The sequence below is a fragment of the Cherax quadricarinatus genome, chromosome 13 (assembly GCF_038502225.1).
Source record: "Cherax quadricarinatus isolate ZL_2023a chromosome 13, ASM3850222v1, whole genome shotgun sequence".
Taxonomy (NCBI): domain Eukaryota; kingdom Metazoa; phylum Arthropoda; class Malacostraca; order Decapoda; family Parastacidae; genus Cherax; species Cherax quadricarinatus.
The window spans coordinates 11780306-11802624 of NC_091304.1; the positions used below are offsets into that span (position 1 = coordinate 11780306).

Sequence of the window (22319 nt, forward strand, 5' to 3'; positions counted from 1 at the left end):
TCCAGGATGTCTACTCCTTATTAGTGTAGGTTGTGGGGTGTTATAGTTTACGAAGCTAAATTAATCCATCTAGCCTTAACTTACCTTAAATATGTATAAGCAATAGTGTATAATACACTAGCCTGTGGGCTTCATTATAGATTAAGTCTTATGAATTAACAGTATGAAAAGAAATGTTGCACCCCCCATAGTCATAGGTGGGGGGCTGCACGTCTCCCCTCCCCCTCGGCCCCCAACATAGGGAGGGTTTGTAGCTGTCTGGAAAATTCAGCTGCGAGGTTTTCCACACGACGTGCGTAGCATCACTTTGTTTCTATTAGTATACAGTGAGACCCGTTGTTGTGGTGGTGTTCTCTGTCGTGTGTCGTGGTGGTGTTCTCTGTCGTGTGTCGTGGTGGTGTTCTCTGTCGTGTGTCGTGGTGGTGTTCTCTGTCGTGTGTCGTGGTGGTGTTCTCTGTCATGTATCGTGGTGGTGTTCTCTGCCATGTATCGTGGTGGTGTTCTCTGTCGTGTGTCGTTGTGGTGTTCTCTGTCATGTATCGTGGTGGTGTTCTCTGTCATGTATCGTGGTGGTGTTCTCTGCCATGTATCGTGGTGGTGTTCTCTGTCGTGTGTCGTGGTGGTGTTCTCTGTCGTGTGTCGTGGTGGTGTTCTCTGTCATGTATCGTGGTGGTGTTCTCTGCCATGTATCGTGGTGGTGTTCTCTGTCGTGTGTCGTTGTGGTGTTCTCTGTCATGTATCGTGGTGGTGTTCTCTGTCGTGTGTCGTTGTGGTGTTCTCTGTCGTGTGTCGTTGTGGTGTTCTCTGTCGTGTGTCGTGGTGGTGTTCTCTGTCGTGTGTCGTGGTGGTGTTCTCTGTCGTGTGTCGTGGTGGTGTTCTCTGTCGTGTGTCGTGGTGGTGTTCTCTGTCGTGTGTCGTTGTGGTGTTCTCTGTCATGTATCGTGGTGGTGTTCTCTGTCGTGTGTCGTTGTGGTGTTCTCTGTCATGTATCGTGGTGGTGTTCTCTGTCGTGTGTCGTGGTGGTGTTCTCTGTCGTGTGTCGTGGTGGTGTTCTCTGTCATGTATCGTGGTGGTGTTCTCTGTCATGTATCGTGGTGGTGTTCTCTGTCGTGTGTCGTTGTGGTGTTCTCTGTCATGTATCGTGGTGGTGTTCTCTGTCGTGTGTCGTTGTGGTGTTCTCTGTCATGTATCGTGGTGGTGTTCTCTGTCGTGTGTCGTGGTGGTGTTCTCTGTCGTGTGTCGTGGTGGTGTTCTCTGTCATGTATCGTGGTGGTGTTCTCTGCCATGTATCGTGGTGGTGTTCTCTGTCGTGTGTCGTTGTGGTGTTCTCTGTCATGTATCGAGGTGGTGTTCTCTGTCGTGTGTCGTGGTGGTGTTCTCTGTCATGTATCGTGGTGGTGTTCTCTGTCGTGTGTCGTGGTGGTGTTCTCTGTCGTGTGTCGTGGTGTGGTGGTGTTCTCTGTCATGTATCGTGGTGGTGTTCTCTGTCATGTATAGTGGTTGTGTTCTCTGCCATGTACCGTGGTGGTGTTCTCTGTTAAGTATCGTGGTGGTGTTCTCTGTCAAGTATCGTGGTGGTGTTCTCTGTCGTGTATCGTGGTGGTGTTCTCTGTCAAGTATCGTGGTGGTGTTCTCTGTCAAGTATCGTGATGGTGTTCTCTGTCGTGTGTCGTGGTGGTGTTCTCTGTCATGTATCGTGGTGGTGTTCCCTGTCATGTATTGTGGAGGTGTTCTCTGTCATGTATCGTGGTGGTGTTCCCTGTCATGTATCGTGGTGGTGTTCTCTGTCATGTATCGTGGTGGTGTTCCCTGTCATGTATCGTGGTGGTGTTCTCTGTCATGTATCGTGGTGGTGTTCCCTGTCATGTATCGTGGTGGTGTTCTCTGTCATGTATCGTGGTGGTGTTCCCTGTCGTGTATCGTGGTGGTGTTCTCTGTCATGTATCGTGGTGGTGTTCCCTGTCATGTATCGTGGTGGTGTTCCCTGTCATGTATCGTGGTGGTGTTCTCTGTCATGTATCGTGGAGGTGTTCTCTGTCATGTATCGTGGTGGTGTTCTCTGTCATGTATCGTGGTGGTGTTCCCTGTCATGTATCGTGCTGGTGTTCCCTGTCATGTATCGTGGTGGTGTTCCCTGTCATGTATCGTGCTGGTGTTCCCTGTCATGTATCGTGCTGGTGTTCCCTGTCATTCGTTATACCGAACCATACCTGATACCTCATTAACATTACCTGTCTCAAACCCAACTAAAAATTCCATAAACATTTTTTTTTGCATTATTTCTAATAATTTATCTCATTTACAGACCTTCAATTAAAGTAACATCGTTATTTACACGTAGCAGCTAAGTTACTGTCTTGCCCCGCCTGTTCCGTAGGTGACCTCGGGAAGGGACACTGGCGCACTGAGTGCTTGTCGAGGTGGGTGATGCTGTGAGTCTGACCTGGCTGCCTGTTTAGAGGTCGGAGAATCGAGCCTTCACCATTCCTTGAGCTGCATGACACTCACAGTGTTTAGAGCCTCTCATAACCTAACTGCACATTTGGACATAGACGCTGTAGTTAGTCTGTTGAATTTGTGGTGTTGGTTATTCTGACAGCGGTTGTGTTATTTCCACAGTCACTGATGTTAGTGAGGAAGTCACTGGTGTCAGTGATAAAGTCACTGGTGTCAGTGATGAAGTCACTGGTATCAGTGATGAAGTCACTGGTGTCAGTGATGAAGTCACTGGTATCAGTGATGAAGTCACTGGTGTCAGTGATGAAGTCACTGGTGTCAGTGATGAAGTCACTGGTGTCAGTGATGAAGTCACTGGTGTCAGTGATGAAGTCACTGGTGTCAGTGATGAAGTCACTGGTGTCAGTGATGAAGTCATTGGTGTCAGTGATGAAGTCACTGGTGTCAGTGATGAAGTCACTGGTGTCAGTGATGAAGTCACTGGTGTCAGTGATGAAGTCACTGGTGTCAGTGATAAAGTCACTGGTGTCAGTGATGAAGTCACTGGTGTCAGTGATGAAGTCACTGGTGTCAGTGATGAAGTCACTGGTGTCAGTGATAAAGTCACTGGTGTCAGTGATGAAGTCACTGGTATCAGTGATGAAGTCACTGGTGTCAGTGATGAAGTCACTGGTGTCAGTGATGAAGACACGCCTAGATACACACACACACACACACACACACACACACACTCACATATTCACACGACAGCAGAAAATTTATCTAATCAACACGCTTTACAAAACAGCGAAAAGCAGATGATACAAGAGAATTATGATGTAAACACAGGATGTGACTGCCAGTCTCACTGAGATGAATATAAATAATATACACTCGTTTATGTTGGACACGGTGATGGTGAAGCCTTGAGTGCTGTGCTGAGTCCAGTTGTGCTGTGCTGAGTCCAGTTGTGCTGTGCTGAGTCCAGTTGTGCTGTGCTGAGTCCAGTTGTGCTGTACGTGATGCAGTTGTGTATTATGACTGCTGGTATCTGGGAGTCAGACCGCCCTAATGCTTATCACTGTCTGGGTATTATTATAACCATAGCAGGTGGTATCAGTCTTTTACATAAGTCAGGAAAAATAATATAAACAGACGCAGCTGAATACTAAATACATTATACTTATGTAAAAAATGATAATTTCCAAATTAATAATTTCCAAATTAATCGACGGAGATGACCTGGAAAATCTTTGATCGATCTGAAATAATCATTACAAAGACATATGTCTGAATATCGTTGATGTCTTGTTTGAACCCTCAACCAACTAACTGGTTATTGTTCCCTGTACAGTGTTCTGTTTTCTTAATGTGAACAAGCACTCATAGCTAATATTGTGCCATGCAACATTTCCTGCATTACTCCAAGGTATTCAATGTTTCTACTTGCATAGTTATCACATCTGAATTGTCTGGCTGCTTGCTGCCACACCCTTCTCACCGTTGTATGGAAGCTTAGAATGCATCTGACGACTGGCATCTGACGACTGGCAGCTGACGACTGGCAGCTAACGACGCCTGGTATCTGACGCCTGGTATCTGACGCCTGGCATCTTACGCCTGCTATCTGACGCCTGGTATCTTACGACTGGCATCTGACGACTGGCATCAGACGACTGGCATCTGATGACTGGCATCTGTGGTGAAATTTGCCACAGTAAGCCCTCAACACATTCCCACTGCTTCAACTTTGTGTCTGTTATTGCAAAACTCAGGTGTCAGGCGACAATAGTGAATAGAGAAAAGAGAAGTGAAAAGTAATGAAGGGGTATAAACATTAAAATTAAAGAATTGTGTGATTTAGAATGAAAGCGTTACGTGAGAAGTTAGAAAGTATATGCAAGTAGAAGACAGAAATTTTGGGTTATGTGAACGTTTACGGAAATTTTAATATAGTGAAAGAAGGTGGGAAAAAATTCTTGGGGGGCTTTAACTCCCTCGGGCCCAAAAATATTAGCTTTTTTGTTTACCGTCCGATTTCCTCCAGTTTTGGTGCACAAGACAAAGTGTTTTCACTCATTCTTGAAAATATTTATCAAAAATATACCTCAAACGACAACTGAGAAAAGACTGAAAAAGACTGATTTGCTGAAAAATGTCCTTGTATCAAAAATCATTCCTATATGGGACATCGTAAGGTTGTTTGGACACTTGGTGCCGAGAGAGCAATGCTTATACGAATTTTACGCAACGCCTTTTCTCTAAATAACGTATCTTTATTTAAAAAAATAATAGTTTTTTAGTTCCTGGAATATTGCAAAAAATCTGCCCTTTACTCCCACATAACTCCGAAAGTATTTGGAATATTTCCAAAATTAGCTTTTACAAAATTAGAGAAATCATTATTTACCTGGAGTTTACCTGGAGAGAGTTTCGGGGGTCAACGCCCCCGCGGCCCGGTCTGTGACCAGGCCTCCTGGTGGATCAGCGCCTGATCAACCAGGCTGTTGCTGCTGGCTGCACGCAAACCAACGTACGAGCCACAGCCCGGCTGATCAGGAACTGTCTTTAGGTGCTTGTCCAGTGCCAGCTTGAAGACTGCCAGGGGTCTGTTGGTAATCCCCCTTATGTGTGCTGGGAGGCAGTTGAACAGTCTCGGGCCCCTGACACTTATTGTATGGTCTCTTAACGTGCTAGTGACACCCCTGCTTTTCATTGGGGGGATGGTGCATCGTCTGCCAAGTCTTTTGCTTTCGTAGTGAGTGATTTTCGTGTGCAAGTTTGGTACTAGTCCCTCTAGGATTTTCCAGGTGTATATAATCATGTATCTCTCCCTCCTGCGTTCCAGGGAATACAGGTTTAGAAACCTCAAGCGCTCCCAGTAATTGAGGTGTTTTATCTCCGTTATGCGCGCCGTGAAAGTTCTCTGTACATTTTCTAGGTCGGCAATTTCACCTGCCTTGAAAGGTGCTGTTAGAGTGCAGCAATATTCCAGCCTAGATAGAACAAGTGACCTGAAGAGTGTCATCATGGGCTTGGCCTCCCTAGTTTTGAAGGTTCTCATTATCCATCCTGTCATTTTTCTAGCAGACGCGATTGATACAATGTTATGGTCCTTGAAGGTGAGATCCTCCGACATAATCACTCCTAGGTCTTTGACGTTGGTGTTTCGCTCTATTTTGTGGCCAGAATTTGTTTTGTACTCTGATGAAGATTTAATTTCCTCATGTTTACCATATCTGAGTAATTGAAATTTCTCATCGTTGAACTTCATATTGTTTTCTGCAGCCCACTGAAAGATTTGGTTGATGTCCGCCTGGAGCCTTGCAGTGTCTGCAATGGAAGACACTGTCATGCAGATTCGGGTGTCATCTGCAAAGGAAGACACGGTGCTGTGGCTGACATCCTTGTCTATGTCGGATATGAGGATGAGGAACAAGATGGGAGCTAGTACTGTGCCTTGTGGGACAGAGCTTGTCACCGTAGCTGCCTCGGACTTTACTCTGTTGACGACTACTCTCTGTGTTCTGTTAGTGAGGAAATTATAGATCCATCGACCGACTTTTCCTGTTATTCCTTTAGCGCGCATTTTGTGCGCTATTACGCCATGGTCACACTTGTCGAAGGCTTTTGCAAAGTCTGTATATATTACATCTGCATTCTTTTTGTCTTCTAGTGCATTTAGGACCTTGTCGTAGTGATCCAGTAGTTGAGACAGACAGGAGCGACCTGTTCTAAACCCATGTTGCCCTGGGTTGTGTAACTGATGGGTTTCTAGATGGGTGGTGATCTTGCTTCTTAGGACCCTTTCAAAGATTTTTATGATATGGGATGTTAGTGCTATTGGTCTGTAGTTCTTTGCTGTTGCTTTACTGCCCCCTTTGTGGAGTGGGGCTATGTCTGTTGTTTTTAGTAACTGAGGGACGACCCCCGTGTCCATGCTCCCTCTCCATAGGATGGAAAAGGCTCGTGATAGGGGCTTCTTGCAGTTCTTGATGAACACAGAGTTCCATGAGTCTGGCCCTGGGGCAGAGTGCATGGGCATGTCATTTATCGCCTGTTCGAAGTCATTTGGCGTCAGGATAACATCGGATAGGCTTGTGTTAGTCAAATTTTGTGGCTCTCTCATAAAAAATTCATTTTGGTCTTCGACTCTCAGTCTGGTTAGCGGCTTGCTAAAAACTGAGTCATATTGGGACTTGAGTAGCTCACTCATTTCCTTGCTGTCATCTGTGTAGGACCCATCTTGTTTAAGTAGGGGCCCAATACTGGACGTTGTTCTCGATTTTGATTTGGCATAGGAGAAGAAATACTTTGGGTTTCTTTCGATTTCATTTATGGCTTTTAGTTCTTCCCGCGATTCCTGACTCCTAAAGGATTCTTTTAGCTTAAGTTCGATGCTTGCTATTTCTCTGACCAGTGTCTCCCTGCGCATTTCAGATATATTGACCTCTTTTAGCCGCTCTGTTATTCTTTTCCGTCGCCTGTAAAGGGAGCGCCTGTCTCTTTCTATTTTACATCTACTCCTCCTTTTTCTTAGAGGAATAAGCCTTGTGCATACATCGAGTGCCACCGAGTTAATCTGTTCTAGGCATAAGTTTGGGTCTGTGTTGCTTAGTATATCTTCCCAGCTTATATCGGTTAGGACTTGGTTTACTTGGTCCCACTTTATGTTTTTGTTATTGAAGTTGAATTTGGTGAATGCTCCCTCATGACTAGTCTCATTTTGTCGGTCTGGGGCTCCATGCATACATGTCTGAACCTCAATTATGTTGTGATCTGAGTATATTGTTTTTGATATGGTGACATTTCTTATCAGATCATCATTGTTAGTGAATATTATTCCATTTAATTAAGTAATAAATGCAGAAATAGGAACATTAGGTGAATAAGTTACTTCCGAGATATAGGCCTAGAACGCCGGCCGGCCCACCGTCTCAAAAAAAAAAAAAAAAAAAATTCGCGAAAATCGCGTTTGTTTGGGTGTATTTCTTAGTAAACTGATGTTCTAGTGCAGTTATCCTCTTCAAAATACCGTTTTCTCTTACTCAGAGACCAAAGAATACGACATGGAGACGACATGGAGAGTAGTAACTCAATATTTATCGAAATATTCCCGATAATCTTTCGCCATATTATGGCCTATTTTTTTCAGTCTAGAGTATATAACATGTTTGTATGTTATTTAGAGTGTTTATTATATCATATTAGATCAATTCTGGTAGATAAATAAGCTGTAGAGTTGATATATAAGCTGATATAAGCGTAATAATGAAGTGATTTCTCCTGGCGCGGCAACCCTTCCGCGCATCATGATATGATTAATGACTGTTTCTGAATCTAGGGATAAGCTCCGCCTTCAGTTTTATAATGCCAAGTAGTCAGTTATTATATTAGAAAGTATAATGCAAGAAAAAGCGATAAAAAACAAGGAAAAATTTCCAAAATATATATGGGCTGTGAGCAGACTCGCTACCAATATCACAGTCACCTTACCTCATATAAATGACTGTAATTTCTTGTAGAAACGTCGTAGAACATTCATTCTGGTACCATTGTGTTGCCAAAGAGTTAAGCTATTTCTCGATATATATAACTCAATTTCCATAATTTATCGATTTTTGGTCGAGCGCGCGCGCGGAAGTTACCCGAGGGACCCCTTAATGCAATTTTAAAAGACATTCTTGTGAAAGATGTAGTGCGGAAATTTATAGTGCAGAGTGTGAATGATAACAAGGAAAGTTTGACTTATACGGACGATTGATAATGCAAAATAAACTTTCCACGTGCAGTTTTGTACTTGTTACTTGCAGAATACTCGCAAGACTTGCATAGGGCAGTGTTCTGGGTGTAACACGTGTTTAGTAGTTATGAATAGTTAGGTTTGTGTTCCCGTCAGAGTGATAACCTTCCTCTGCATTGAATAAATAGCAATTTACTGTTCGACATCCTTTCCTAAGGAAGCCAGCTGACTACTCCGGGTGGCTCTTGACATCTTGGGACGGTCCTCTTCCGTGGGCTACAGCTTTTCCCCAGAGAAAACAAGCCGTGCACGTCATGGGGAAGAGGCCGGCTCCTCCATGTCATGCTCACGGGTTGTTTGTTTATGGGTATGATCCTCACTCAAGCGTCTACTATGTTCTGAACATTTCGGATTTATTTTTATCAATGACTGTTACGGCCCCCTGCCAAACTAGCAGTTAAATAGTTAACCTGCCGGCCGGCAGGTTAACTATTTAACGTCATCAAACCCAATGTGGGGACTGCTGAGCCGGCCTTAGAGCATTAAGTACCTGAACACCTCACGGTACGCATCTAAGCAGTAGGTACCTGAACACCTAATGGTACACATCTACTGACCTTAGAAGCAGTAGGTACCTGAACACCTAATGGTACACATCTACTGGCAGTAGAGTATTCTACTGGCTTCTACTGATTTTAGAAGAAGCGCTCACCGCAGCTCACTGAGTCTGTTGGCCTCAGTTACTTGACGGCCGCATTCAGTGAGCTTGCAGTATGGTGTTCGGCAAGCAGGATTAACCGAACCTCCTTGCGGTGTCAACTGGTCTTGAAGGCGGTAGATAGTACTCACCAGACCATCTTACGGTGTACTTCTACCGGCCTTAGAGAGTATTTACAGGACTACTGGTGATGTCTGCGGACTCACCGCCTACGCTGGTCAACTGTGGGCCGGAGTCATCGGATGCTGTTTAGTGGGACATTACATGAAGAAAAGGTTGGAGTGTTACACTGAACTGGGCTAGGACTGTAGTGTGACACTTAAGCAAGTATGATGGAGTGGAACACTGAGATATGCTACAGGACCGTAGTGGAACACTGAGAGGAAAAGGGTGTCGTGTGACACTGAAGATGGCCTGGTTGTAGTGTACATTGAATAGTGTCATGTGACTGGCCTCGACAAAGACGCTATGCGGGTAGTGTGACGCAGAGACAAGGGTGTCAAGTGTGACACGGTTGCGAAAGTGTGTGTATTACACGGAGAAAAGGGTGTCAAGTGACACGGTGGAGAAAGAGCGTCACAACTCGGATAAGTGTCGTGAGAAACTCAGTTGATTGTAATTTATTATTTTAAATGTTACTTAATTTATTATTCTAGCATAGATATATATAGTGACACAGTAGTGTCAAGAGAGTTGTACCCTGTGTAGGGTCACGAATTATTATTTATTATTTTAGATGCTAATTATAATTTATTATTGTAATCTGTATATATTGTCAGATGTTTATTAGTTCAAATACCTCTAGACCAAAGATAGTTGATTTTTATATTATTGAAGATTTATTTTAATGTGTATATATATATATCCCGAACTTTTATATTACTAACACCTAATGTAAAAAACCATTTGGTGTTTTTGTAATAATGACGTGGATTCATTTCCTCGTGCTTAATAGGTTTCGCGTGTCAGAGATCAACGTTTCTGCTGGCTGGTGAGAGAGGATGAGCTGGGCAGTGATACTTGCTGATACTTGATGATACTTGATGATACTTGCCACCAAACTGACAACAGAATCCTATTTCATTTTGAAATTCCATGTCATTCCCGCTGCTGGTCTCTTCTTCAATGGAGGCGACCTGATGTTTACTCAAGATTCTTCAGCCAAAGAATTGAGCTTCCCTTCTCTTTATTGGATGAAATCTAATTACCTTCCATTTCCCAAGCGCCGTTTGACCCCTACATGATTAGCGCTTTCCGTTAATATAACAAAGGCTTATTTTGGCTAGGGCACATTTAAATTCACTGGTGATGGGCGCCTTCCCCACCCCCCCCCCCCCCATGACTCGTGTCGGGCCCCACTGAGCAGACATGTGTGGACACAACACTATTGACTTATTAGAAATTAAGGAACTTAGTTTGACATGTGTTTTTATGTCTGGATGTTGTATTAGTGTTTTTAAGTGAACATTTATTGCAACATGTGCTGTATTTACGTATATTAGAAATAATTCAGTTCCACAACTTCCTTCCGTCTATACCATACCATAATCCTTCACACATTTTGAAATATATTCAGAATCCCATACATTACTTGACTGTTTTCTGGTATATTTATGCTTACGTTCCTTTTAATAAATTTATCTTCATATCACGAGAGAGAGAGAGAGAGAGAGAGAGAGAGAGAGAGAGAGAGAGAGAGTCAGCAAGACATCGTATTGGTGCAAGTGTTCCACAGGGATGTGTGCTTGAGCCATTGTTATGGAAAGTCTACTTCAATGACCTTCATCTCAACCCAGAATCCCATGCATATGCAGAAGACTGTACCCTGACTTATGTTGTTGGTGCCGATGCTGTTGCTGTTACTGTGATTGCTGTTGCTGCATTTGCTGCTGTTTGGCTGGTGCTGCTGCTGTTGTTACTGTTGCTGCTGTTGTTGCTTCTGTTGCTCTTGCTGCTGCTACTATTATTATTACTACTACTACTACTACTGATACCACTGCTGTTACTACCACTTCTGCTGCTACTACCACTGCTACTACAACCACTGCTACTACAACCACTGCTACTACAACCACTGCTACTACTATTATTTCTGCTTCTAATATTACTGCTATTATTACTTCTACTCCAACTAATGTTGCTACTGCTGCTGCAACTATTACTACTACTAATAGTACTGCTTCTATTACTACTACTACTACTACTACCACTGCTGCTGCTACTGCTACAGTTAATATTACTACTACAAATAGTACTGCTATTATTGCTGCTACTGCTGTTTCTACTGCTGCTACTACCACTGCTGCTACAACTGTTGCTGCTATTACCACTGCTGCTACTACCACAGCTGCTACAACTGTTTTTGCTATTACCACTGCCACTACTACCACTGCTGCTACAACTATTGCTGCTACTACCACTGCTGCTACTACCACTGTTGTTACTACTACTGTTGCTAGTTTCACTGCTGTTGCTTCTGTTATTACTACTCTACTGCTAGTACTGCTGCTGCTGCTGCTGCTATCTCTACTATTGCAATTACTACCACTTCTGCTACTATTGCTACTACAATGACTTCCACTGCAACTAACACTGCTAGTGATACTTTGACTGTTACTATTGCCACTACTATTACTACTAATACTGATATAACTATTACTACTTCCATGAATTGCACTAGTACTGTTGCTACTACTCCAAGTGCTATTACTCTGTTGCTTTTGCTGTTACCACCACCAGTACTACTACTACTACTACTACTTGTAATAATAATAATAATAATAATATTTTGCTATTATATTTTAGTTCTATGTTCAAACATTGTACAAATAAACATTTTTATTACACAGACAAATGTTAAAGTTACATTGATGGATCTTATGATTTATTACCCAGAATATTACTGTAAATTATATTATATATACAAATCAGTTGTGAATAAAGTATATAATAATGCTAGTTTATATATTGAAAAATGTGGTAAATACTGCAGCAGGTACTATGTTTGTGTATCCTTGTATGTATGTGTGTATGAGTATGTATGTATATGTGTATGTATGTATGTGTGTGTGTGCAATAAGATCACAATAAGTAAAATAATCATGTTGGTTATTTTACATATGTGTGTATGTATGCATGTATGTGTGAACATGATTGTGCACATGTTTGTGCACATGCTTGTGCACATGCTTGCATGCATGCGTGTTTTATGTTTTATCTTACCTTGTAGTCATTACTCTGTGTTGTATCTTGTTTTGTAGTCACTAAATTGTTATATCTAGTGTTGCATGTTCTGTTGCAAGTACTGAAGTTAGCGTGCCTGGTCTGCTGTAGCTTAGTCGCACAAGTTCTTGCAGGTAGCACCTGGCGCACATCGGCCAGTTTGGTAATCGAAGCTATCTCCAGAATCACACTGGAAGTGGTATGCTTCATTGGGTACTCCTTCTTCAGTGCAAATGTAGTACTTTCTGCAATCAAAGGGGTCGGGGGCCTCCACGATCCCCGGACCACAGTATGGAGTACACGAAACTTGGCAACATACTCCTTTGTCCTTGACGCAGGTTTCTCCGTTGAAATAAGGGGTATCGGAATCACAGTTTAGGGTTACAATATTGCTAGGGAGACATATATAATAAGTACTGCAGTCGAATGGATCACTGATGAAACTGTAGGTGCCGTTGCAGGTGATGGGGCAGACTGTTACCTCACAGGAAGGTGTACAATCAGGTCCCGTGGCACAGTTCCCACCCTCAGGATCAAAGATCATGCCAGCGTCGCAGGGTAGAGCGTGGTCTGATGGTATGCCACTCAAGCAAATGTAATAGTTGGTACAGTTTAAGGGATCTGCGACCTTGTCAAGATCATTTTTCCCAGTACAGTCTGGTGTACAGGAGTCTGCATAGAGCATCCCGGCGGTGCTCACCACCTGTGTGAACGTGAAAATATGCATTATAAAACTGTGTTCTTACCGTCTACGAAATTAATATAGAACTTACCTACTACTATGTCCCAGATCCCGTGCAATCCACAACCTCACTTATCACTTTCTTAATCTCTACCCATAACCTCTCTGCACTATGTTACACCAATTCTTCCTCCCATTCTTACCATCAATATTCTCTCTTAACATTATGTTATTTCTAATGACTTATTTCAATCAATTGTTGCTGAGTTATTGAGTTCAGGACATCAAAGCGATGACATAACAGACGGTGGTGATTTGTAAATAATAATGATAAAAGTAATAAGAGTAATTATAATTATTATTAATATTATAATTATTAATAGTAGTAGTAACAGTAATAGTAGTTGCAGTAGAAGGAGTAGTAATAGTAGCAGCAGCAGCAGTAATAGCAGTTGTACTGGTATTAATTAATAGTAATTATAATAGAATATAATATTATGGAGACTTAGTAACTTTACATAGAACAAAAGACAATTATCCTCACCGCTAAAGAAATAAGAAAAATGAGCTTGAGCATCTTGGACCAATTGTGTTGATGATGAGGATCAACAGACTCTTGACTACTTGTGAACTTCCCCACCAACACCGACTCCTGCTCAAGAAGACTCTGGATCGAGTGTATTTGCAAGTGTACTGTGGTGGGCTTCAGGAGTGCTGTGAGGGACCACCGGTTTGTTGAAGCTGTACGAGACTATGCAGCTTCTAGTGTCGGGATGCCAACACTTATACACCGACACATATCAGTGTGAGGGCGTTGTTATTACGACACCAGTGGGAGGAACCGTTGTGGTTAGATTGCGTTAATATGCACTTTCACTATCAACCGAGATAAACACGTCTTCAGGTGTAGAGGAAACAGTTTGTATTTCTCACAACTTACAACAATAATATTAACAAATAAGTTCTTAGTGTAACAATCTTCTTGATGATTTTCTTTGTTTATATAATATTGTTACATGTGATAAAGAAACATTTATGGGTTAAGGAAGATGTTGGCCAACAACAATACAAGAGTTTTTAGTTCGTCACACCAACAAGCGTAAAAAAGTACTAGCTTTAAACGATGATTTAATATTTTGTTTAAAAGATGTTTGAGATCCGGCGGAGGAGAATAATCAAGTAAACTTGAGTTTACGTGAAGGTAATTGACGCTTAATCCTGTTGCAAAGGAGCAGTGGAACCAACGTGAAAAAAAAAATGAAAACTGATTTTTTTTTTTGTGAAGCTAACCTGATGTTCAATGAGTTCTATATTGAAGTCTTTAAGAATTCCGGCTAGGGTCAAAAATGAAGATTTCCCAAGATGGCCGACGTTCGTGTTTTCCTAATAATTCTGATGCGTTCCTTCAGACATAATCTTATGCCTTCCTTTCTACTTATTATCATGTGTTCCTAGGTACTGTTTATCGTGCGTTCTCTGATACTTATCTCACGCTTTCCTTTTTATTTATCCTCTAATGCGTTTTACGCATTGCTTAGACAGATGGGTGATGATTGGATCTACTGGTTAGACAAATGGATGGTAGTTGTAGCTACTGGTTAGACAGATGGGTGAAGGCTTTATCTACTGGTTAGACAGATGGGTGGTAGCTGTAGCTACTGGTTAGACAGATGGGTGATGGTTGTATCTACTGGTTAGAGATAAGGGTGGTAGTTCTGTCTACTGGTTAGACAGCTGAGTAGTGGTTCTAGCTGCTGGTTAGATAGACAAATAAATGGTGGTTGTAACTACTAGTAAGACAGGTTGTGGTTGTAGCTTCTTATTAGACATATGAGAAGGGGGGTTGTAACTACTGGTTAGACTTACGAGTGGTGGTTGTAGACCAGTACTCGTTCCTCATTCTTTTCCTCATCCTCATATCTGACATAGTGATGTAAATCATTGCCCCATATAACCCAGTACTGACGATATTTGAATTTGCATGTATGTGTGTGTGTGTGTGTGTGTGTGTGTGTGTGTGTGTGTGTGTGTGTGTGTGTGTGATCTACTGAAAGGACTGTATATATTCAGTCTTCCAACGAACAACAGAAAACAATGTGATATTCAATATGAACAAATTTCAGTAACTCCGGTATGGAAAACTTGAGGAAATATAAGCTACAACGTAGTATAAAACACATACTAGTAACTCATTCGAGCCAAAAACTAATGTAAAGGACTTAGGAGTTATAATTTCAGAGGATCTCACCTTCAAGGATCACAACAGTGTCATTATCACAAGCTCGGGGAAAATGACTGGATGGGTAATGAGAACCTTTAAATTAAGAGATGTCAGGCCAATGATGATTCTCTTTAAATCATTTATTCTTTCTTGGCCAGAATACTAAAAGCTCCTTTTAAGGTTAGCGAAACTGCAGATCCAGAGAATGCAAGGAGACCTTAACTGCACGAATAGGTTCAGACAATCTTCTTAATTGCTGGAAACTTTAAAAGTTCTCTGTCCTGTACTTCCTGGAACGCAGACGCATCAACATAATTTACACATGGAAAACCCTGGTTTGACTGGTGCCAACTCTGCACACAAAAATCACCCCCGCGAAAGCAAAAGGCTCTTCGGACGGTGCAACATTCTTCGGTCTCAAGAAGTGATGCCAGACAGAAAAAACTCAATAAGTGAAAGGGGACGACGACGATTTATTCTTTAGATTTCCATAGGTAACTAAAGTCAGCTCCTGACCATCAGGAATATGGTTCATACGTTGGATTGCGTGCTGCCCTCAGCAGTCTGGCTGGTCAAGCCCTGATCCACCAGCAGGCCTAGTCGATCAAGCCCTAATCCACCAGGAAGACTGGTCATGGACTAGGATACTCAGTTGAGCCCTAGGAACACTCTCTAGGAAGGTAGACTCCAGGCATGGGTAGTGGTTGTAGCTGCTGGTTAGACAGATGGGTGGTGGTTGTAGCTGCTGGTTAGACAGATGGGTGGTGGTTGTAGCTGCTGGTTAGACAGACGGGTGGTGGTTGTAGCTACTGGTTAGGCAGATGGGTGGTGGTTGTAGCTGCTGGTTAGATAGATGGGTGGTGGTTGTAGCTGCTGGTTAGACAGATGGGTGGTGGCTGTAGCTACTGGTTAGACAGATGGGTGGTGGCTGTAGCTACTGGTTAGACAGATGGGTGGTGGTTGTAGCTACTGGTTAGACAGATGGGTGGTGGTTGTAGCTACTGGTTAGACATGGGTGGTGGTTGTAGCTACTGGTTAGACAGATGGGTGGTGGCTGTAGCTACTGGTTAGACAGATGGGTGGTGGCTGTAGCTACTGGTTATACAGATGGGTGGTGGTTGTAGCTACTGGTTAGACAGATGGGTAGTGGTTGTAGCTACTGGTTAGACAGTTGGGTGATGGTTGTAGCTACTGATTAGACAGATGGATGGTGGTTGTAGCTACTGGTTAGACAGATGGGTGGTGGCTGTAGCTACTGGTTAGACAGATGGGTGGTGGTTGTAGCTACTGGTTAGACAGTTGGGTGGTGGTTGTAGCTACTGGTTAGACAGATGGATGGTGGTTGTAGCTACTGGTTAGACAGATGGGTGGTGGCTGTAGCTACTGGCTAGACAGATGGGTGGTGGCTGTAGCTACTGGTTAGACAGATGGGTGGTCGTTGTAGCTACTGGTTAGACAGATGGGTGGTGGCTGTAGCTACTGGCTAGACAGATGGGTGGTGGTTGTAGCTACTGGTTAGACAGATGGGTGGTGGTTGTAGCTACTGGTTAGATAGATGGGTTGTGGTTGTAGTTACTGGTTAGACAGATGGGTGGTGGTTGTAGCTACTGGTTAGACAGATGGGTGGTGGTTGTAGCTACTGGTTAGATAGATGGGTTGTGGTTGTAGTTACTGGTTAGACAGATGGGTGGTGGTTGTAGCTACTGGTTAGACAGATGGGTGGTGGTTGTAGCTACTGGTTAGATAGATGGGTTGTGGTTGTAGCTACTGGTTAGACAGATGGATGGTGGTTGTAGCTACTGGTTAGATAGATGGGTTGTGGTTGTAGTTACTGGTTAGACAGATGGATGGTGGTTGTAGCTACTGGTTAGATAGATGGGTTGTGGTTGTAGTTACTGGTTAGACAGATGGGTGGTGGTTGTAGCTGCTGGTTAGATAGATGGTTTGTGGTTGTAGCTACTGGTTTGACAGATGGATGGTGGTTGTAGCTACTGGTTAGACAGATGGATGGTGGTTGTAGCTACTGGTTAGATAGATGGGTTGTGGTTGCAGCTACTGGTTAGACAGATGGGTTGTGGTTGTAGCTACTGGTTAGACAGTTGGGTGGTGGTTGTAGCTACTGGTTAGACAGATGGGTGGTGGTTGTAGCTACTGGTTAGATAGATGAGTTGTGGTTGTAGCTACTGGTTAGACAGATGGATGGTGGTTGTAGCTACTGGTTAGACAGATGGATGGTGGTTGTAGCTACTGGTTAGATAGATGGGTTGTGGTTGTAGTTACTGGTTAGACAGATGGGTGGTGGTTGTAGCTACTGGTTAGATAGATGGGTTGTGGTTGTAGCTACTGGTTAGACAGATGGGTTGTGGTTGTAGCTACTGGTTAGACAGATGGCTGGTGGTTGTAGCTACTGGTTAGACAGATGGGTGGTGGTTGTAGCTACTGGTTAGACAGATGGGTTGTAGTTGTAGCTACTGGTTAGACAGATGGGTGGTGGTTGTAGCTACTGGTTAGACAGATGGGTGGTGGTTGTAGCTACTGGTTAGACAGATGGGTGGTGGTTGTAGCTACTGGTTAGACAGATGGATGGTGGTTGTAGCTACTGGTTAGACAGATGGGTGGTGGTTGTAGCTACTGGTTAGATAGATGGGTGCGGAAGAATTTTCTTTGCCTGGGTATATAACATTGGTGGTGTGACACTACTGTGCAGGATATTATGAAATAAATCATATATTCAAGGACCACAACAATGTATCTATCTCATCTGCTAGAAAATGATAGGATGGATAATGAGAACCTTCAAAACTAGGGACGCTAAGCCCATGATAATTATTTTGAAATCGCTTGTTCTCTTCAGGTTGGAATACTGCTGTACACTAACTTCTCTCTTCAAGGCACCCGAAGTTGCTGACCTGGAGGCACCCTTGCCTTTCATTGCTGACCAATGAAAAGTAAGGGTGCCACGAGTACACTAAGAGACAACGCATAAGTGCCAGGGACCCAAGACTGCTCGACTGCCTCCCAGCATACATAAGGAAGATTACCAATAGATCCCTGACTGTCTTCAAGAAGGAGCTGGACAGGCATCTAAAGTCAGTACCTGACCAGCCGGGCTGTGGTTCATACATCGGTTTACGTGCGACCAGCAGTAACATCCTGATTGATCAGACCCTGATCCACCATGAAGTCTGATCATGGACCGTGCCGCGGGGGCAATGACCCCCGAAACCCTCTCCAGGTATACTCCAGGTATTGTTGCCGCTACTAATATTGTTGTTGTTGTTGCTGTATTCTGCAACCATTGTTGTTGTTGCTGCTGCTGCTGCTGCTGCTGCTGCTGCTGCTGCTGCTGCTGCTGCTGCTGCTGCTGCTGCTGCTGCTGCTGCTGCTGCTGCTGCTGCTGCTGCTGCTAATGTGTGTGTGTGTGTGTGTATCCGTGCACGTATGCTTGTTAGAGTATGTATGTATGTGTCTGCAATAATATCACAGTGAACAGATATCACAATATGCAAGATAATCATGTTTGTTATTTTGCATATGTGTGTGTGTATGTATGCATGTATGTGTGCGCATGCTTGTGCGCATGCTTGTGCGCATGTTTGGGTTATGTTTTATGTTATATTGTAGTCATTACTCTGTGTTGTATCTTGTTTTGTAACCACTGAATTATGTTATGTCTAGTGTTGCATGTTCTGTTGCAAGTACTGAAGTTAGTGTGCATGGTCTGCTGTAGCTTAGTTGCACAAAGTCTTACAGGGAGCACCTGCTACACAACGGCCAGCTTGGAGACTGAAGTTTTCTCCAGAATTACACTGGTAGTGGTAGCCTGGGTTGGGTACTCCTTCTTCAAGGCAGAGGTAGTACCTGCTACAATCCAAGGGGTCGGGGGCCTCCACGATCCCCGGACCGCAGTACGGAGTACACGAAACTTGGCAACATACTCCTATGTCCTTGACGCAGGTCTCTCCGTTAAAATAAGGGGTATCAGAGGGACAGGTGAGGGCTGGAATATCGCTAGGGAGACAAATATAGTAAGTACTGCAGTCGAATGGATCACTGATCATACTGTAGGTGCTGTTGCAGGTGATGGGGCAGACTGATACCTCACATGAAGGTGTACAATCAGTTCCCGAGACACAGTTACCATCAGGACCAAAGATCATGCCAGCGTCGCAGGGGAAAGGATGGTCTGATGGCGTATCATCCCATAAACAGATGTAATAGTTCGAGCAGCTTAAGGGATCTGCTACCTTGTCACCAGCATTTTTCCCAGTACAGTCTGGTGTACAGGAGTCTGCATAGAGCATCCCGGCGGTGCTCACCACCTGTGTGAACGTCAAAATATGCATTATAAAACTGTTTTTACCGTTTACGAAATGATGAATATAGAACTTCTTAAAGTAAGAAGTACCTACTACTATGACACAACTCCCATACAACCAACAACCTTTCTACCACTTTCTTCCTCTCTACAAATAACCTCTCTTAACATTTCCTTTGTGGCCGCAACCTCTCCTACTCTCTTACTCTCTGTCCAAAACCTCTTCCACTCTATTCCTGTCTACCCACAACCTCTCATCTTTGCACTGTGTTACACCAGTTCTTCCTCTTCCCATTCTTACCATCAATATTCTCTCCTAACATTTTATTATCACAAGTCCCTCTGTGTGGGACGGCCAGCCTTGGCTTCCTTTGTAGTCATGTAACTCTATGGTTGCAGGGGTCGAGTCATAACTCCTATGAGTGAGAGTAATTATTTCTAATGACTTATTTAAATCAATTATTGCTTAGTTATTGTGTTCAGGGCATCAAGGCGAATACGTAACAGACGGTAGTGATTTGTATATAATAATGGTAATAAGAGTAATTAACTATTATTTCTTTTATTATTATTATTATTATTATTATTATTATTATTATTAGTAGTAGTAGTATTAGTATTAGTATTATTATTATTATTATTATTATTATTATTATTACTTTTATTATTATTATTATTATTGTTGTTGTTGGTGTTGTTGTTGTTGTTATTATTATTACTACTAGTAGTAACAGTAATAGTAGAAGTAGTAGCAGCAGCAGTAATAGCAGTTGTACTGGAATTAATTAATAGTAATTATAATAGAATATAATATTATGGAGACTTAGTAACGGCACAGGAGGTTGAGACTTGTTGACTTTACATAGAACAAAAGACAATTATCCTCACCGCTAAAGAAATAAGAAAAATGAGCTTGAGCATCTTGGACCAATTGTGTTGATGATGAGGATCAACAGACTCTTGACTACTTGTGGACTTCCCCACCAACACCGACTCCTGCTCAAGAAGACTCTGGATCGAGTGTATTTGCAAGTGTACTGTGGTGGGCTTCAGGAGTGCTGTGAGGGACCACCGGTTTGTTGAAGCTGTACGAGACTATGCAGCTTCTAGTGTCGGGATGCCAACACTTATACACCGACTCTAATCAATGTGAGGGCGTTCCTGTTACGACACCAGTGAGAGGGACCCTTGTGGTTAGATTGCGTTAATGTGTACTATCACTGTCAACCGAGATAAACACGTCTTCAGGTGTAGAGGAAACACCTTGTATTTCTCACGACTTAAAACAATAATAATAACAAATAAGTATTGTCACAATGACACTGATGTGCTGCTGCAAGTTCTTAATGTAACAATCTCCTTGATGATTTTCTTTGTTTATATTAAGCTGTTACATATGATAAAGAAACATTTATGGGTTAAGGAAGAGGATGTTGGCCAACAACAATACAAGAGTTTTTAGTTCGTCACACCAACAAACGTAAAAAAGTACTAGGTTTAAACGATGATTTAATATTTTGTTTAATAGATGTTTGAGATCCGGCAGATGAAGGTAAGTGATGCTTAATCTTGTTTCAAAGCAGCAGTGGATGCCAATGTGAAAAAAAAATGGAAATCTGAGTTTGTTTTTTTTTTCTGTGAAGTTAACCCGATGTTCATTGAGTTATATAGTGTGATGAATGGTTTAGAAAACCGACAAGTTGAAGAATTGAGACACTTATGCATCACATGGGAATCTTTATTGAAGAAACGTTTCGCCACACAGTGGCTTCATCTGTCCAATACAAAGTAGAAATGGGTAAGGAGAGGAGAAGTTTGATGTAATCAGTCCCTCAACCTGGTTGAGGGACTGATGAAGCCACTGTGTGGCGAAACGTTTCTTCAATAAAGATTCCCATGTGTTGCATAAGTGTCTCAATTCTTCGAGTTATATAGTGAAGTTATGACGAATTCCTGCTAGGGGAAAAAATCAACATATCCCAGGATGGCCGACGTCCGTTTCTTCCTAATAATTCTGATGCATTCCTTCTGACATTATGTTATGCCTTCCTTTCTACTTAGTCTCATGCGTTCCTTCATACCCCTGGCTGTCTTGGAGAAGGCGCTGGACAGGCACCTAAAGTCAGTACTTGACCAGCCGGGCTGTGGTTAGTACGTCAGTTTGCGTGCGGTCAGCAGTAACAGCCTGGCTGATCAGACCTTGATCCACCACGAGGCCTGGTCTTAGACCGAGCCGCGGGGGTGTTGATCCCCGAAACCCTCTCCAGTTAAACTCCAGGTATCTCACTCTTTCCTTTCTATTTATCCTCTGACGCGTTCTAGCAATTGCTTAGATGGGCGGTGGTTGTATCTACTGGTTAGACAGCTGAATAGTTAGGTTCCAGCAGCTGGTTAGACAAATGAGTGGTTGTTGTAGCTACTAGTAAGACAGGTTGTGATCATAATTTCTTGTTAGACATATGAGAGGGGGGTTGTAACTACTAGTTAGACATATGAGAGGGGGTTGTAACTACTTGTTAGACATATGAGAGGGGTTTTTAACTACTAGTTAGACATATGAGAGGGGATTGTAACTACTAGTTAGACATATGAGAGGGGGTTGTAACTACTAGTTAGACATATGAGAGGGGATTGTAACTACTAGTTAGACATATGAGAGGGGGTTGTAACTACTTGTTAGACATATGAGAGGGGGTTTTAACTACTAGTTAGACATATGAGAGGGGGTTGTAACTACTAGTTAGACATATGAGAGGGGATTGTAACTACTAGTTAGACATATGAGAGGGGGTTGTAACTACTAGGTAGACTTACGAGTGGTGGTTGTGGACCAGTACTCGTTCCTCATCCTTTTCCTCATCCTCATATCTGACATAGAGATGTAAATCATATCCCCATATAACCCAGTACTGACGATACTTGAATTTGCATGTGTGTGTGTGTCTGTGTGTCTGCGTGTCTGGTGTATATATGTGTGTG

General features: G+C 42.8%; 2 protein-coding genes across 2 annotated transcripts; both read right to left on the reverse strand.

Moving 5' to 3' along the window:
- Positions 1-11678: 11678 nt before the first annotated feature.
- Positions 11679-15937, reverse strand: LOC128688651 (uncharacterized). The gene is made up of 2 exons (XM_053776574.2): positions 13346-15937; positions 11679-12822 (listed from the first exon to the last, which is right to left on the reverse strand). Exons 1-2 carry the CDS (start codon positions 13376-13378, stop codon positions 12232-12234), a joined length of 624 nt encoding a protein of 207 aa, XP_053632549.1. The 5' UTR covers positions 13379-15937; the 3' UTR covers positions 11679-12231.
- On the reverse strand, positions 13701-20511 carry LOC128688649 (uncharacterized). The gene is made up of 2 exons (XM_053776573.2): positions 20229-20511; positions 13701-19344 (listed from the first exon to the last, which is right to left on the reverse strand). The coding sequence occupies exons 1-2, from the start codon at positions 20259-20261 to the stop codon at positions 18754-18756; spliced, it is 624 nt and encodes a 207-aa protein (XP_053632548.1). The 5' UTR covers positions 20262-20511; the 3' UTR covers positions 13701-18753.
- Positions 20512-22319: the final 1808 nt, after the last annotated feature.